Source organism: Moschus berezovskii, chromosome 19, assembly GCF_049115385.1.
Source record: "Moschus berezovskii isolate FMDL1 chromosome 19, NW_MosBer_1.0, whole genome shotgun sequence".
Lineage (NCBI taxonomy): Eukaryota > Metazoa > Chordata > Mammalia > Artiodactyla > Moschidae > Moschus > Moschus berezovskii.
The window spans coordinates 3,894,415-3,911,450 of NC_142478.1; the positions used below are offsets into that span (position 1 = coordinate 3,894,415).

Here is a 17,036-nt window from a genome sequence, read left to right on the forward strand (position 1 = left end):
GTGAGAGAGGGTGGTACAAAGCGAGACAGAGGAAGTCCTTTGTATCACAGCTAAATGAATGGATCTCTCCAGTTCAGACCAGAAGTGTGATTACAGGAGGCTTCTTATTCCACTCTTGTCCTGTACGTTAGCTTTACCAGTAAAGCTGGCAATTTGATACAAATCTCTCTAACTTCAGTGTGCTATGTCCTAATTTGTTATAAAAATCAGGAGAAGAGATGGGCTTATCAAAGCCAAACAATTGTTGTATATTGAATAAGATCATCTGACCAAGTGGATATTGTGGTAGTTCACTGGTAGCTGTTACAACAAATTGCCACAAATTAGACTTAAAGTTTTTTCAGTTCTGAAGGTCATAAGTCCAAAATCAAAGTGTGGGTAGGGTCATATTGTCTCTGAAGGCTCTGGAGAAAAATCCTTCCTTGCTTCTCCCAGCTTCTGGTGGCTGTCAGAAGTCTTTGGTGGGCCTTGGCTGTCAGCTGCATCACTCTCATCCCTGTCTCCATCATCACATGGCCTTTTCCCCTTGGTCTCTGCGCCTTCCCTCACTTTCCTCTAAAAAAAGACACCAGTCATTTGATTTAGGGTCCACCCTAGTCTAGTATATCCTCATCTTAATTAACTCCATCTGAGATTCAGGATAGACATGAATTTTGAGGGACATTATTCAGACTGGTAGTGATGCCTAACTAAATCCTCTTTGTGATGCATGTTGTGTGCCTTGATTAAAGAAAATAGTATTCCTAAAGTTTCTAAAGTAACATTATATTATGACAGAAAGTTTAATTGAGAAATATCTACTCATAATCCCACCACTTAATAACAATGATGTTCATTATTCTTATTCCCTTTGGGGCTATTTTTCCTCTACTTATTTTATCATATTTGTCATCTTAACATTCATAATGCTTTGTATGATGATTTTTTTTTTTAATCCTTTAGCACTGAGCTCATGAAGTGTTTCTGTGTTGCTAGGTGATCTTGAGACTACATTCACCTTAATGACAGTAACATAGCCCATAATGTAGATCTATTATTTTATTGTTGGGTATATTAGATACTTTTGTTTTTAATAATCTGAAATTTCCTTATTCCTCATTGTAAAATCGTCCTGAGCATGCTGTGAATCTTCTTTAAGCCCACCTTTCCAGGGATTTTCATTAATGTTTTGTCCTACCTTTCTTTCTCCTATATCCATCATCTTTGCCTCTGGAAGGGTCTGTTATCATCCACATGCAACTATGCTTCTGTCTCTTAAACTATGTATAAACTCTTACATGACACTGAACCTCTCTCTCTACTGCCTTACTTTCCCTCGAGTGTCACAGCTAGGTACGGAAAGGGTGACACTTTCTTTTTGTTGCAGCCTCACTTCCTATATTTCCTTCGTGTGTGTGTTTGTATGATGATACATATCTGTAGTTTTCTGTTAAATTAACTCAGTATTCCTGGGATACAATCTGGTCGATCATAGTAGGTTATTTTAGTGTGAGATTTTATTTCTTAATATTTTGTTAAGACTTCTACATCTGTATTTATGGAGCCAGACTATAATTTTTTCCTTATAATGTTACTGTCAGGCATGGGTATCATATGAGTTGGGGAGTGTCTCTTTGTTTTCTAAAATTTGCTATGAAACCAAAAATTTGATATCATTTTTCCCAGAATTGGGAGAATTCACCAGCAAAATTATCTGGGCCTAGAATTTTCTTTGTGGAGAGGTCTTTGATACTAAATTTGATTTTTTCTTTTTGTGGATAGATACTTTGGTATTCAAATTTGCTACTTCCTCAGTTTAGTAATTTTTGTCTGTTTAGAAATTTGACCACTTTATCTGAGATGCTGTATTTATAAAGTTGTTTGTGATATTCCCTTATGCTTTTGATGGCAATAAAATTGTCATGACATTCCATCTTTCATCTCTAATGTATAGTTTGTGTTTTCTGTCTTTCTTGTTAAATATTGATAGACATTGCTCAGTTTTGTTAAAACTTTCTAAGAACCAATGTTGACTGTTAATTTTCTGTATTGTTTGTTTCCAGTTTCACTGATTTTTATTCTTTATTATTTATTTTATTTTCTTTGGGTTTAATTTGCTTATCTTTAAGTTAAAAAGTGTGTCCCTTCATTTTAAGCTTTTCATCCTTTCTATCAAAACTTTTAAAAACTATGAATTTTCCTCTAATGCACTGAGTAGCAGCACCCATTTTTGATGACATTTATTTTCATTATCAGACTTCCCTGGTGGCTTAGGTGGTAAAAGCATCTGCCTACAATGCAGGAGACGCAGGTTCGATCCCTGAGTAGGGAAGATGCCCTGAAGAAGGAAATGGCAACCTACTCCTGTACTCTTGCCTGGGAAATCCCATGGTTTTCCATGGGATTTCTTAGCCTATCAGGCTACTCCGTCCATGGAGTTGCAAAGAGTCAGACACGACTGAGCAACTTCACTTTCATTTTAATTATCATTCCTTTAAATATGTTTTCTAATTTTCCTTGTGATCTCTTTTTTGACCAAATGGTTATTTTATGATGAATGATTTTAAACTTTTAGTCTTAAACTTTTAAAGAACTAAAAGAGTAGAATAAACTAGAATAAAGATTTGTAGTTTTCTTAGATTTATATACAATTTCTAAGGATCTTCATTTCTTCCTTTAGATTCATATTCCTTCTAATGTTATTTCCCTTCAATCTTAAGAACTTATTTTTATTTTTCTCGTAATATAGATTTGCCAGTGACAGGTTTGCTTAATCTTTACTTATCTAAAACAATTCACTTTATCTTCATTTTTGAAGGATGACTTACCTTAATATGTACTTGACTGACAGTTCTCTTCTCCTACCTCCAACACTTTGTAGGTTTCCATTGTTCCTGACCTCTATGATTTCTGTTAGGAAATCAGCAGAAATTTATCTTGTTGTACTCATTCTATAACATTTTGGGGTTTTCTTCCTGACAGCTTTCAGAATTTTATTTTCAAGACCTTGTCTTTTTTCTTTGAATTACAGTAATTTGACTACAAGGTACCTAGGCTTAGTTTTTCTTTATATTTTTGCTGCTTAGGTTTCGTTGAGGTTTCAGGATCTGTAAACTGATATTTCCCATGGAAGTGATGAGTTGATTGTTTTCCTGTTTCAGTTTCTTCCCTCTTGCTTGTAACCTAGCGCACTGAAATCTTTGATCTGCCTCACTGGCCTCGCATGCTCATGTCTCTTCAGTCTTTTCACACTTCGTTTTCTTCAGTTTCTGTCTTCAGAGACTTTGAGTTCGCTGCTTCTTTCTACCGTATCTGATCTGCTGTTTAATCTATCCGGTAATTTTTTTATTTCAGTACTATTCAACTCCGGAATTTCCTATTTTTTTTTTTTTGTTAATTTTCTGTATCTAGTAACAAGATACCCATCTGTTCCACCACTGTGTATGTATTTTTCCTCCTAAACGCTTGAAAATATTTATGAAACCTACTTTAATGTTCTTATTTGCTACTTGCGATATCTGTGTCATTGCTGGGTTGGTTACTATAGACTGTTTTGTTGTTTGTTTTCATTGTATAAGTCACTATTTTCTGTTACTTAATTTTTTGATTGAATACTGAATATTATGGATGATATGTTGCAGACATTTTGGATTCTATTATGTTTCTCTGAACATGTGTTCTATCATACTGATTTTATGGCCAGACTCAAATTTCCAACTCTGTCTCCTTTGCCATGGACAGTGACTAAAACTTCTGCTTATTTTTTTTTTACTTTCTACCCACTACAATTTTACAGGGCCCTCTGAGGTCTTTTCCATGCCATGCATCGTTGAGTCAAGGGTTTGATGTGGATTTTATTTGCAGATTTTGCGGTTCTTGCCCTCTGCAGCTCTTCTCCAAATTTATTGGCTGATCTTCTATTCCTAAACTCTATTCTCTGACTCCTCAAGCAAGTCTGGTAGGGTTGTAACCTACTACTACTTGAGCTACACAGTTGGGGAAATTTTCTCAGGAGAAAAGCTATTAACTTGCAAATCTACTTGGGTAAAGCTTCATCTCTTAGGGTAAACTCTGGTGTTTTAGCTCATCTGCCATCTTCCCAGATGGTTTCTCTCTATTGCTTTTGACATTAAATATATGGGAAAATAATAAAAAATTGGATACAACAAAAATGAAACTTCTTATAGTATCATCACCCTTAGACTACAGTATTATCTTATGAAGAGATGTTTAATATAGGAACACAAATATAATTACTTCATTTCATATATGATTATTTTATTTCAGATATAGTAATTTTGAGGAAAACTAAAGTACATGAAATCTATATACTTTTTAATCTAAAATATTTGGAAGTAGCTCCTTGGTTTTTGGGCTTCCCAGGTGGCACTAGTGGTAAAGAACACGCCTGCCAATGCAGGAGATAAAAGAGATGTGAGTTCTATCCCTGGGTTGGGAAGATTCCCTGGAGGAGAAAATGGCAACCCACTCCAATATTCTTGCCTGGAGAATCCCATGGACAGAGGAGCCTGGTGAGCTACAGTCCATAGAGTCACGAAGAGTCAGACATGACTGAAGCAGCAATACAAACACACACGCACTTGGTTTTATGAATTGCTTTTGTATGAACAGCTATTAATATTTATTTCAAACTAAGGGTTTTTGACCTATGATCTTTATGTTTTCTTAGAAAGTAGATACTTAGAGAAAGAAATGTCAAATATTTAAGTATTTCTGAGATTTGATTCCAGAGCAGCAGTAGTTTTGAAAATTGCTAAAAATGGATTTAGAAGTTTCAGTTAAAGAACTGAAATAGCTCTTAACTTGAAAGTATATTATAACCTCCTTTGACTTAACCCTTATGGTGTTTCAGTAGAAAACTAATAATGTATATTTCAGAGTTATGAAGTAGTCTTAATATTGCTATTGCCCTCCACAAATCTTGTGAACTACACTTACAGAGTTTCTTTAAATAGGATCCATGGTTAACAAGTATACCATCATCATCTGTTAAAGAAAATCTTAAAGATTCCTTTTCACTAGGATCTGAGGAAAAAGCCTCCATTACAGGTGATTATATCAAAGTATCCTACCTTATTTTATTTGTGAACTTCTGTATTGCTTAGAATGCCATAGAAGTATGCCAAAGGAGTAATACTTCGCATAGTTACAGGAACAGTATATGTTTATGTTTGCCTGAGTTTTAATCTCAATGATGCAGTTTACTAACCTTGTGATTATAGATGCAGAACTTAATCTCTCAGTGCCTCAATCCACCAAGTTATAATAATCAACCTCATTAGACTATTGTGAAAATTAAGTGATGCTATGCATTTTAGCCACTAACTCAATTCTTGACATAAGTAGAGTTTTCACTCAGGGTGAGCTATTACTATGTATTTGTTGCTCCAATACTCAGCATAATGGTTAGGTGAATTTTTAAATTGAGACTAAGGTGGACTTAAATCCAGGTACAGCTACTTGAGAAGGTAACTAATCTTTCTGGCCCTATATGTTGATCTTTAAAATGAGCATAAGAGTAGAGTGGTTGTAAGAATTAAATTAATAAAAACAAGTAAAGCACATATAACAGGACCGTAGTTAACACACAGTGAGTGTGAGGTATGAATAAGTTAACATTCTTTCTTTCCTTAGTCCTAGGACATATAAAGGCATAGCTGTTTCTAAGGTTGGGATGTATAACTATCATTTATTTAGTGCTTACTATGTAGTATTTTTTTATCATTTTACAGATGAGAAAAACTGAAGTGCAAAGATATTGGGAAACATGCCCAAGGTCAGTGATGGAGCCATAATTTGAATCTTTGGCTCCAAAGTCCTTGTTCTTTTCACTGAGTACATTGATTAGCAGAATACATTATTGATGTTTTGAATCATGAGTACTGTCCTAATATGAACATATAATTGGAATTATAAAGTGAGATTATATCTAGCTTACCTCAAAATGAGTTCCCCCAAAATGACTGTAATGAAAGCCTCAGCATTAAGACTTTGACAGTAAAAATACAGGTTTGGACAGGTGCTAGTAGAACTGAAAGTTGGTGATCAGCACAGAAAGCACTGCTTTTCTGTTGTACATTCTAAAGTGTAATAGGATCAAAATAGCAGAAGCAATTCTGTAAAAGCAAAACTGAATCCTCCATGCCAGAGCCGAAGCCTGTCCCTTGAGCACTGAGACGATGAGTATTAGGGCTTCGTTTCCTGGCCTTTTGTCACCAGAGGCAACACTGCATCTTAGTGGGAGTAACACTCTGGCAGATGATGTTATTCTTTGTGTGGTAGACTCTTCTAGAATTGCAATGATTCTTGATTTTCTCTGTATCTGTACAATTTCATAGCTGCATTGCTTGTAACTGTGGTAGCTTAGAGATCTATGCCTTTTGTTCCAGCTAAGAAACACAGGCCTTTAAATAGAATAGATATTGCCATCTCACTTACTTAATTTATATAAGCATTTGTGACATGTCTGTGTTTCGGGATGGTTATTCCATTCTATTTACTTATATGATATTTTTCTAAGGTGTGCCAAATGCTTTGGTAGATTTAGTAGCCATTTTCTCTGTTATAGATCACTTTGGAAAAATGTTTATTCAAGTTGAACATGGTTGTTTTCTCCATTTCTATTTTGCAAGAAAGATCAGAGACAGTTTTCTTTTAGCAGAAAGCAAATGAATCAGTTATCCACCTCATTAATTCAGAAGGGAGATTTAATTCTGTTACTTTGTCACAAAGTAGATCAGAATGAAGAATGCACTGAAAGCCCTAATTGCTTGAAATCAACCGAAAATGAAAAGAACTTTTCAATAGACTGTGTTACTACTGCACTTGAGAAACCCAAGGAAAGTCAAGTGACTGTTGGTGACGTTGAAGAAGAAAAGGAGAAAGATGAACTGATTATGAATGATGACTTAACAGCTGAAGATCCACCATTACTACAACTTCAGAGTATCTTACGTACTGAGTCTTCAAAGGTATTTATATAAAATTGTGCCTTCTATACTACACCTTGAAACTCCACATAGGACTCTTAAAGGTTTTATCTCCCATGTTAGGCCCTTCTGAATTGTCTGTGTGAGACTCGTCTTCTGACAGTGATATCATAGTGTCATGTGGTCCTTACTCAGTGGGATTTTCACTTCAGAGACGTGTTGGACTGAATAAAGTAAACCCCAACATTTCATAAAAATTATCAGAGGCATATGATGATAATATTCTTTTAAATGTTTCAGAAATACATACCCAGAAATGGGTAGATTTCTATAGGTCTTCACATTATAAAAATATAACTGTCTGGAATAATTTCTGAGGGCTTGGAATTAGTGAAAGGTATTCCTTTGGATATCATCTTTAAATACTTTAAAAAATTTAAAAATAAAAATTTTTTTAAGAAATAGTTATCAGCATCCATGCCTATTTAAATGGAAGGACAGGGTCATTATCAGGAGTATTATTATCATTTCCTTGAGAACCAGCTTTGTGATATGTGGGATTACTTGTCCCTATGCAATATTGCAGGCGTCCTTGGTGACTCAGAGGTAAAGAATCCGCCTGCCAATGCAGGGGACATGGGTTCGTCCCTGGGTTGGGAAGATCCCCTGGAGAAGGAAATGGCAACACACTTCAGTATTCTTGCCTGTGAAGTCCCATGAACAAAAGAGCCTACAATCCATGAACAAAGGAGCCTACATGGGGTCACAAAGAGTTGAACAACAAACAGCAATAAATTATATTACACTAGAGTAATATACTGTTAAAATTTACGGTGGAGCATTTTAGTCTCTATTTCTCCTGAGTTTTCTTTATCCTGTTTCTCCTGCAGTTAACTGGTGGCTATGTATATTTACGATTGGGGAAAATAACAGTTATCTGAGAACTTGTGGTCGAACAAGACTTTTATAATACAGGGTATTAGATTTTTATTACATTTTAAGGAGAAGGTTCATTAAGCCATATTGCAGGTATATTTCCTTAGGAGAAACACTAATGCCAAGGTAGGATGTGTTTACATCTGTGCTCTCACGTTAGCGCTAGCACCCATCTGTCTGTGTAAAGTAGAAAAGTCATTCCTTAAAAGGAAGAATGGTATTCTGGAATTTAAAGACAAGGTTTTGGAAATGTTTAACAGAGGTAATTCTAAATTAGAACAGCTGATTTATACATAGAAAGTAAAATTATAACATATTTCTTTGAATCTTTGGCTTTATTCTTACTCTTTACCAAGTGATTTTAAGTCTGAATAAGCCCTTCCCCTCTAAGGTCTCTTCATTGGACTCTCATCACGGAATAACATGCAGGCTTCTCACCACTGCCTGGAGATCTCTCGTGGTTACTTCTGGACCTTATGCTCCTCAGCGCCCCCTGCCGCTCACTGTGCCTCAGCGTCTTTCACTGGCTTCTGCTTCTCACAACTGTCAAGTTCCCCACAGTATCACATGGCCCTTGTCTACCCATCATCTGTCTGAGCTCTGATGTCACGTCCTCAGGGGCCCTTTCCTGATCACCTGCATTAGAGTAGCTCCTCAGCTCCACTCTGTCACTGCCCTTGCACCCTAGTTTATCACTTTCATGAGTCACATTATTTATGTGTTTAGTATCAGTCAGTTTCCCTGAAATGTAATATCTTTATTTGTTCCTGATGACCACTATGCTTAACACAGTAAACGCTCAAAAAACATTGAATTTCTAGCAGTTGGCCTCTAACTATAATTGTGATATATACAGTGAGTAATCTTTTGCTTTTCTATTTAATAGAAAGCAATTCAAGATAGAAATATGAAGAATAAAAATTCAACAAATAATAGAGTATCCAGTGCATCTGGCAGGTAATAAAGTTTTCATTTTCCTTCAGTTATAGGTTTATATTTCAACAAAGCAAGTTTTAGTTTAACTTCTGAAAGTAAATTTCATTTGGTATTCTTAATTTTCTTCTTATGAGAAGAATGAATTAGCTACTTCATGATCAATCCCCCTAGTTGCATATATTCTTTTATAAAAGGGATTGATTAAGGATCCTCTGTGTTCTACATTGCTCATGAGATGGAGTTTCTTTCTCCTATTTTTCCTGAGACAGTAGATATAAAGTAGTAATAAAGCTGAAGTCTAGCATTCACCTTCTCTGTTAAGTGTCTTTGTCCAACGCTCATAAAATCATACTTTAAACTTTGAGGTTCTATGCACTGCTGCTGCTGCTGCTGCGTCACTTCAGTCGTGTCCGACTCTGTGTGACCCCATAGACGGAAGCCCACCAGGCTCTCCCGTCCCTGGGATTCTCCAGGCAAGAACACTGGAGTGGGTTGCCATTTCCTTCTCCAATGTGTGAAAGTGAAAAGTGAAAGTGAAGTCGCTCAGTCGTGTCCGACCCTTAGCGACCCCACGGACTGCAGCCTACCAGGCTCCTCCATCCATGGGATTTTCTAGGCAATAGTACTGGAGTGGCTTGCCATTGCCTTCTCCTCTATGCACTAACTTGGTTTATTAAAATGATAAGAACTGATCATCATTCACACTGATGCCTAACTCATAGGTGCTAATCAAAACCTTCTGCATCTTTTAAATTATCATTACTGAAATAGAACAGGGGTCGGCAAACTTTTTCTGTGAATTTGCCACTTAGTACATATGGCAGGTCTTACATGGAGAAAGCAAGAGAGTTCCAGAAAAAACATCTATTTCTGCTTCATTGACTATGCCAAAGCCTTTGACTGTGTGGATCACAATAAACTGTGGAAAATTCTGAAAGAGATGGGAATACCAGACCACCTGACCTGCCTCTTGAGAAACCTGTATGCAGGTCAGGAATCAACAGTTAGAACTGGACATGGAACAACAGACTGGTTCCAAATAGGAAAAGGTGTACGTCAAGGTTGTATATTGTCACCCTTCTGATTTAACTTATATGCAGAGGACATCATGAGGCACACTTGGCTGGAAGAAGCACAAGCTGGAATCAAGATTGCCGGGAGAAATATCAATAACCTCAGATATGCAGATGACACCACCCATATGGCAGAAAGTGAAGAGGAACTCAAAAGCCTCTTGATGAAAGTGAAAGAGGAGAGTGAAAAGGTTGGCTTGAAGCTCAACATTCAGAAAACAGAGATCATGGCATCTGGTCCCATCACTTCATGGGAAATAGATGGGGAAACTGGAAACAGTGTCAAACTTTATTTTTTTGAGCTCCAAAATCACTGCAGATGCTGGTTGCAGCCATGAAATTAAAAGACGCTTACTCCTTGGAAGGAAAGTTATGACCAACCTAGATAGTATATTAAAAAGCAGAGACATTACTTTGCCAACCAAGGTCCATCTAGTCCAGGCTATGGTTTTTCCCGTGGTCGTGTATGGATGTGAGAGTTGGACTGTGAAGAAAGCTGATCGCTAAAGAAGTGATGCTTTTGAACTGTGGTGCTGGAGAAGACTCTTGAGAGTCCCTTGGACTGCAAGGAGTTCCAACCAGTCCATTCAGAAGGAGATCAATCCTGGGTGTTCATTGGAAGGACTGATGCTAAAGCTGAAACTCCAATACTTTGGCCACCTCACGGGATGAGTTGACTCACTGGAAAAGACTCTGATGTTGGGAGGGATTGGGGGCGGGAGTAGAAGGGGATGACAGAGAATGAGATGGCTGGATGGCATCACCGACTCGATGGACATGAGTTTGAGTGAACTCTGGGAGTTGGTGATGGACAGGGCGGCCTGGCGTGCTGTGATTCATGGGGTCGCGGAGAGTCGGACATGACTGAGTGACTGAACTGAACCGAACTGAACTGATAGGCCTTATGGTCTCTGTTGTAATTACTCACATCTGCTACTGTAGCAGGGAGGCCATTGTTGGCATTATGAAAATAAATGAAATAGCTGTGATGTAATAACTTTATATACCAGAAGATATCGTGAGGCAGATTTTCCCACCAGCCCCAAGTTAGAGGGTGGCTCAGAGGGTAAAGCGTCTGCCTGCAATGCGGGAGACTTGGGTTCGATCCCTGTCTTGGGCAGATACCCTGGAGAAGGAAATGGCAAGCCACTCCAGTTCTCTTGCCTGGAAAATCCCTTGGATGGAGGAGCCTGGTAGGCTACAATCCATGGGGTCGCAAAGAGTCAGACACGACTGAGCGTCTTCCCTTGCCAGTGACTACACTTTCCAGTCTAACTTTATATTTAGGATTGTTTATGTAGCAAAATGGGGCTTCTCTGGTGGATCAGCAGTAAAGAATCTGCCTGCCAATGCAGGAGAAGGGGTTTGGTCCCTGGGTCAGGAAGATTCCCTGGAGAAGGAAATGGCAACCACTCCAGTATTCTTGCCTGGGAAATCCCATGAACAGAGGAGCCTGGCGGGCCACAGTCCATGGGGTTGCAGAGTTGAACATGACTTAGTGACTAAGCAACAGCAGCAGCAGCAGCAATGTAGCAAAATAATACAAGAAACTGTTAAAACCTACTTATTAATATTGTTTTTTCCCATGTAACTTGAGTCCATGTTTTTAAAAAATATTTTAATTATAAATAACCTAAAAAGAAAAATTACTTTGAAGCTATATATAAATTAAAGTAATAAAATTTAAATTATATTGAAGGGATCTTTGTGTACTAATAAAATACTACATCATTTTCAAAGTAATTATAATTTATTAAATTATAATGTAGTTTTTAGATATAGTAGTTTCAAAATCTAATGAATCTTTCTTCTACCATTGTAATTGTAATAGTTTATCTTGATTCATTTGGATCTTTTCAGGTTAATGACCTCTGAGTTCTTAAAGAAGCCTAGTTCTCTAAGGAGAATTCTGTCGACAGCTCCAGCTTCTCACTATTTAGGGACTTTGAGAGTCTTGGACCAAAAGCCCTCACAGAAACAAGACACAGAACCTGACAGAGCAGATAACCTAAGGGCAACTGTTTATCAGGTAAAAAGGAAAATATATGTTTTTTTAAAATTAGAATTAATCACATAAGATTTTTTTATCAGGGAGTAAAATGAACCTGTCAGAAATGATGATTTATTAACCCATTTCCTTTATAATACCTGAGCAATCCGAATCTCCTCCCAAGTTTACTTGTGTGTGTGTGTCTGTTAGTCATTCAGTTGTGTTTGACTCTTTGTGACCCCATGAACTGTAGCCCACCAAGCTTCTCTGTCCATGGAATTCTCCAGGCAAGAATACTGGGGTGAGTTGCCATTCCCTTCTCCAGGAGATCTTCCCAACCCAGGAACTGAACCCAGGTCTCCCTTATTGCAGGCAGATTCTTTACCATCTGAGCCACCAGGGCTACTTTAAACTTTGCTTAACTGATCATAATTGTAAAGAAAGAGAATTTGCCATAGCAATTTATAAAAATATAGCAAAAGCAAAATATAGTTAAGGTATATCTATGTTTTTATACTTTTTCAACATAAAGTTTATATTGTTATGAACAAAAATGTTTTAATATTTTTTTTTTCCTGAGAATTTTTGTATTAGAGTTAAACTTACCTAGAGAAAAGCTTTTTTAATTTTTCAAAATTCCAAACAGTTGTCTTTTTTGGTCTTATTTGTTATATAAAATACAATAGAAAATGTATTTTAATATGTATTTTTAATACATAGAAATATGTATTAAAATACAAATAGAAAATTGTCCATGTGAATTTCAGAGAAAATGTTAATATATTCAGTCATCATAGTCAGTCTTTGAAATCTGTTCCTAGCACTGAGAAAGATAGCATACATATGATTTTCTTAATTCTTGCTCATTGTTATATATTAGAATATTATCAGAAAAAGAGGAATGATATTAGCACATAACAGTTTGTAAGGTTTATGTTTTTGTCTTTTTAAAGTTTTAGTTATATATTTCAGAAATAAATAAGAATTCTAATTCATTTGCAAAACTTTGCATAACATATAGCCTTTTTCTTCTTCTCACAGGAGTGGTTAGAAAGGAAAAATATTTATTTACATGAAATGAACAGAATTAAAAGAATTGAAAGTGAAAACTTAAGGATTCAAAATGAACAGGTATTCTGAAATATAGACATGAAAAATATTCCGGAATTTTAAGTCAGTAAAATAGTTCTGAATGCTTAATAGTTTTGAATCACCTGTTTTTTAAATGGTGAAATAAATTGTATATAAAAGAAATGATTTCTGATTTTATTTCTCTAGTACTTTATACATTTTTAGTTGATATAGCTGGTTTACATGAAAACAGATACACAGATTTTCTTATATGTGTGCAATAGCTTTGGCACTATTGATTATGAACATTTTTTGTGTGTGACCATGTACCTATTTCATTCTTAAAAATTGACTTCAGTATTTCATCTTAGCCAAGAATATAAAGGGTCTTCAGACATTAACCTTCAGTTGTCCTCTTTTCTATCTTGAATTTTTTTGTGTCTTTAAGACCAACCTCTACCTGAGTGATTGCCCCTGTCCTTCCCATTGAATGGAGCTGGGTTCTCATTTTAGTCTCACTTATACTTCACTTTCTGCCTCTAACTCCTGCCCCGTAGCCTACAGCATGCTCATTTGTTTCTCATCTTCTAAAGTAAAACCACTGAAGAAAACAGAACTAAACAAAACCAGCCCTTCATTTGTTTTTTAATGCTACCATGAGTAGAAATAGCACTGAGTGGAGCAGCCCTGCAGCGGGTGCCTGGACACTGGACCATGTTTGAGCTTGATCTGCCACAGTCAGTGCCAGGCGCCTCATTTGGTCTTCACAGCCCAGGGAGGGTGGCCATATTTCTCCTTCTAAATTATGTTATCTCTGTAATAGGACTTTATAACATTTAATCCTAAGCAATATTATAAGGCAAACAGAATATTATGGGATTAGACTGAAGTAAGTAATAATATTTTCCAGTCTGGCCCATGTTTTCAGCATTTGGGACATGTTTATGCAGTAAGAATTATATGTGCTGATGTCAGTCAAAACTCAGGATTAAAGCAAAGACCTGCAGCTTACTGTGTGAGCTGGCCAATTTATCTTACTTTGACTGTAATTTTAAACTGAAATAGGTTAATTGGTACTGCAAAGTGCTCATAATGAAATATTGCATTAAAAGAAAAATATCAGGGAAGTTACAGGCAAGGGATCTGGCCTGTAACTTCCCTGATATTTTTCTTTTAATGCAATATTTCATTATGAGCACTTTGCAGTACCAATTAACCTATTTCAGTTTACTTTGAAAACATTTGTTCAGTACACTTCCCAAAAAAGTTTCCTTCCCATGCATGGTAGTAGATCAATATCTGAGAAGTGCTTAGAAAAGAACATTTTAAAATATAGTGAATAATTCAGATAACATTTTTTTATAAAATAATTTTTCTAAATCATTTAAAACAGATGCCTTTGAAGCCTAACTTGATTAACATTAAGGAAAATAAAGACACATATGTATATCTATCTATCTATATTTGTAAATTTATATTGATACATACACATATGGCAATTATTTTTCCAAAATAGAAAAGAGCTGCTAAGAGAGAAGAAGCCTTAGCATCATTTGAGGCCTGGAAAGCCATGAAAGAAAAGGAAGCAAAGAAGATAGCTGCAAAAAAAAGGCTTGAGGAAAAAAACAAGAAGAAAACCGAAGAAGAAAATGCGATGAGAAAAGGAGAAGCACTGCAAGTATGCAATAGCTTTAATATCTTTCTTAATTTTAAATATTTGAAAATTAGTGACTAACTGTACTTTTACTGTTTTATTATATTCACATTCAATAAGAAGGTAATTCTTAACTTTTTCAGGCTTTTGAAAAATGGAAAGCAAAAAAGATGGAATACCTTAAGGAGAAAAATAAAAAAGAGAAAGAATATGAAAGAGCAAAGAAACAGAAAGAGGAGGAAACTGTTGCTGAGAAAAGAAAAGATAACTTAACTGCTGTTGAAAAATGGTAATCTAAAATAGCAAATGTTTTGATAGGTCTAAAATTAGTAAGTAACCCTTTAGGCTTTTCTAAAATTCATTTACTTGAATGTTATTAATGTACTCAGTCTTATTGCAGAGACACATTAGGGAATCTTTATTATATATTCCCCTTTAACTTGCCAATGTTTTATACTATCTTACATAGGAATGAAAAAAAGGAAGTTTTTTTCAAGGAAAAGGAAAAAGTAAAAATACATGAGAAAAGAAAAGAAGAACTGAAAAGAGCCGAGAAAGAAGAAAAAGATAAACAAGCTCTCGAGGAATATGAAAAATGGCTGGTAAGTGTTATTTGTTAATGCAGTTGTGTATCTTAAATGTACTCTTTATGACTTTTCTGTCCCTAATTCCAGTTCTGTTTGTCTCCTCCCTGCTGACTGTTTCTGCCTGGAAGTTGCCTTGTTGAATTCATCCTCTCCTTCTACATATATCATAATTTCTTCAATCTACTTATTTCTGTTAATGATTGTGTGTGTGCTAAGTGATGTCTGACTTTTTGTGACCCAGTGTACTATAGCCCACCAGGCTGTTCTGTCCATGGGGTTTTCCAGGCAAGAATCCTAGAGTGGGAATGGGTTGCCATTCCCTTCTTCATGGGATCTTTCTGGCCCAGGGATAAAACCCTGGTCTCCTGCATGCAAGCAGATTACCATATGAGCCACCTGGGAATCATTAATGATGCTGCTGCTGCTGCTACTGCTGCTAAGTCACTTCAGTCGTGTCCGACTCTGTGTGACCCCATAGACGGAAGCCCACCAGGCTCCTCCGTCCCTGGGATTCTCCAGGCAAGGACACTGGAGTGGGTTGCCATTTCCTTCTCCAATGTGTGAAAGTGAAAAGTGAAAGTGAAGTCGCTCAGTCGTGTCCGACCCTTAGCGACCCCACGGACTGCAGCCTACCAGGCTCCTCCATCCATGGGATTTTCTAGGCAATAGTACTGGAGTGGCTTGCCATTGCCTTCTCCACATATTATTCCTTAAAGCACTTAGGCTTAAAACTTTAGTCATAATATTGTTGCCCATTTATCCTTTGCAATAATTCTCGTATCTAAAATCATAAAAAGCTGACAAGTGTATTACTGAAGATATACCAGGTTAGTTTATGTAGAACTTGGTCCCAACACACAGTAAAATAGTATTTAATGAGAAAGCTATTTCATTTTTTATTTCCTTTTGATCTTTTTGATGACCTCAAGGAGATGGTCTTACTTAAGTGGTTTTTTAATGAAAGAAAGCAAGTGTGAAGATTGGGAAAAATGATAATAAATGACTTTATATTTTTTTGTTTCTTTCAATATACTTATGTTTATACTTGCTTTTCATTAAGGGCAGGCAAAATATCATTTTATATCTTAAAATATCAATATAAATATGTATTTTATTAATTGTATTTTAATTTCTTGAATAAGTAAATACATTTCAGGTGAATAAGTATTTTTCATGCTAAGTTGCTTTAGCTATGTCTGACTCTTTGCAACCCCATCAACTGTAGCCCACCAGGCTCCTCTGTCCATGGGATTCTCCAGGCAAGGATGCTAGAGTGGGTTGCCATGCCCTCCTCCACGGGATCTTCCTGACTCAGGGATCGAACCCATATCCCTTTCATCTCCTGCATTGGCAGGCAAGTTTTTTACCACTAGTGCCACCCTGGGAAGCCCAATTGAATACTTTAGTAAAATTTCTTCACAGGGCTTAGGGTCCAATAGGGTTTCTGATTAAAAAATTGATGTAGTCCGACATGAATTTTTGAATTCATGTCTATCAGCAAGTTAAAAGTATGTCATTCAGACATTTCTTTTTTTGCATTTTTGCATATTTTTTGCATTTTTTGCATATTTGTATTCTCTGGTTAGGATGGAAGTTGAGCATTTTTCATTTGTATAAAGATTAATTGTATTTATTTTTCCTATAAAGAGTCCATTTTACACTGAACATAAACTGAACATTTTTTCCTTGGTCTTTTTCTTATTGATTTCTAGAAGCTTTTATGTGTACTAGGGAAATTAGCCTATTGTTTCTGATATGAGTTACAAAATTTTCTTTTCCCATTATATTGTATTGTCAACTTTGCTCATATTATTTAATGAAGAATTTAATTTTATTTTCAGGTATCAAATCTATTAGTCT

At 36.1% G+C, this 17,036-nt stretch overlaps 1 protein-coding gene and 1 non-coding gene across 4 annotated transcripts in view; both read left to right on the forward strand.

Annotated features, from left to right (window-relative positions):
• Window positions 1-17,036, forward strand: part of MAP9 (microtubule associated protein 9) — a 49,453-nt gene that overhangs the window by 12,504 nt on the left and 19,913 nt on the right. For 2 of the 3 annotated variants that reach the window (XM_055405136.2, XM_088827904.1), the window contains exons 6-13: window positions 4,956-5,049; window positions 6,733-6,971; window positions 8,752-8,822; window positions 11,735-11,903; window positions 12,906-12,995; window positions 14,452-14,613; window positions 14,733-14,878; window positions 15,059-15,191. In XM_055405136.2, coding sequence (XP_055261111.2) covers window positions 4,956-5,049; window positions 6,733-6,971; window positions 8,752-8,822; window positions 11,735-11,903; window positions 12,906-12,995; window positions 14,452-14,613; window positions 14,733-14,878; window positions 15,059-15,191 — 1,104 coding nt within the window. The remainder of the gene's footprint in view (window positions 1-4,955; window positions 5,050-6,732; window positions 6,972-8,751; window positions 8,823-11,734; window positions 11,904-12,905; window positions 12,996-14,451; window positions 14,614-14,732; window positions 14,879-15,058; window positions 15,192-17,036) is intronic. The other variant, XM_055405137.2, reaches the window with a different exon arrangement.
• TRNAC-ACA (transfer RNA cysteine (anticodon ACA)) lies at window positions 2,239-2,311 on the forward strand. The gene has a single exon. It is a non-coding gene; the product is annotated as a tRNA-Cys (tRNA).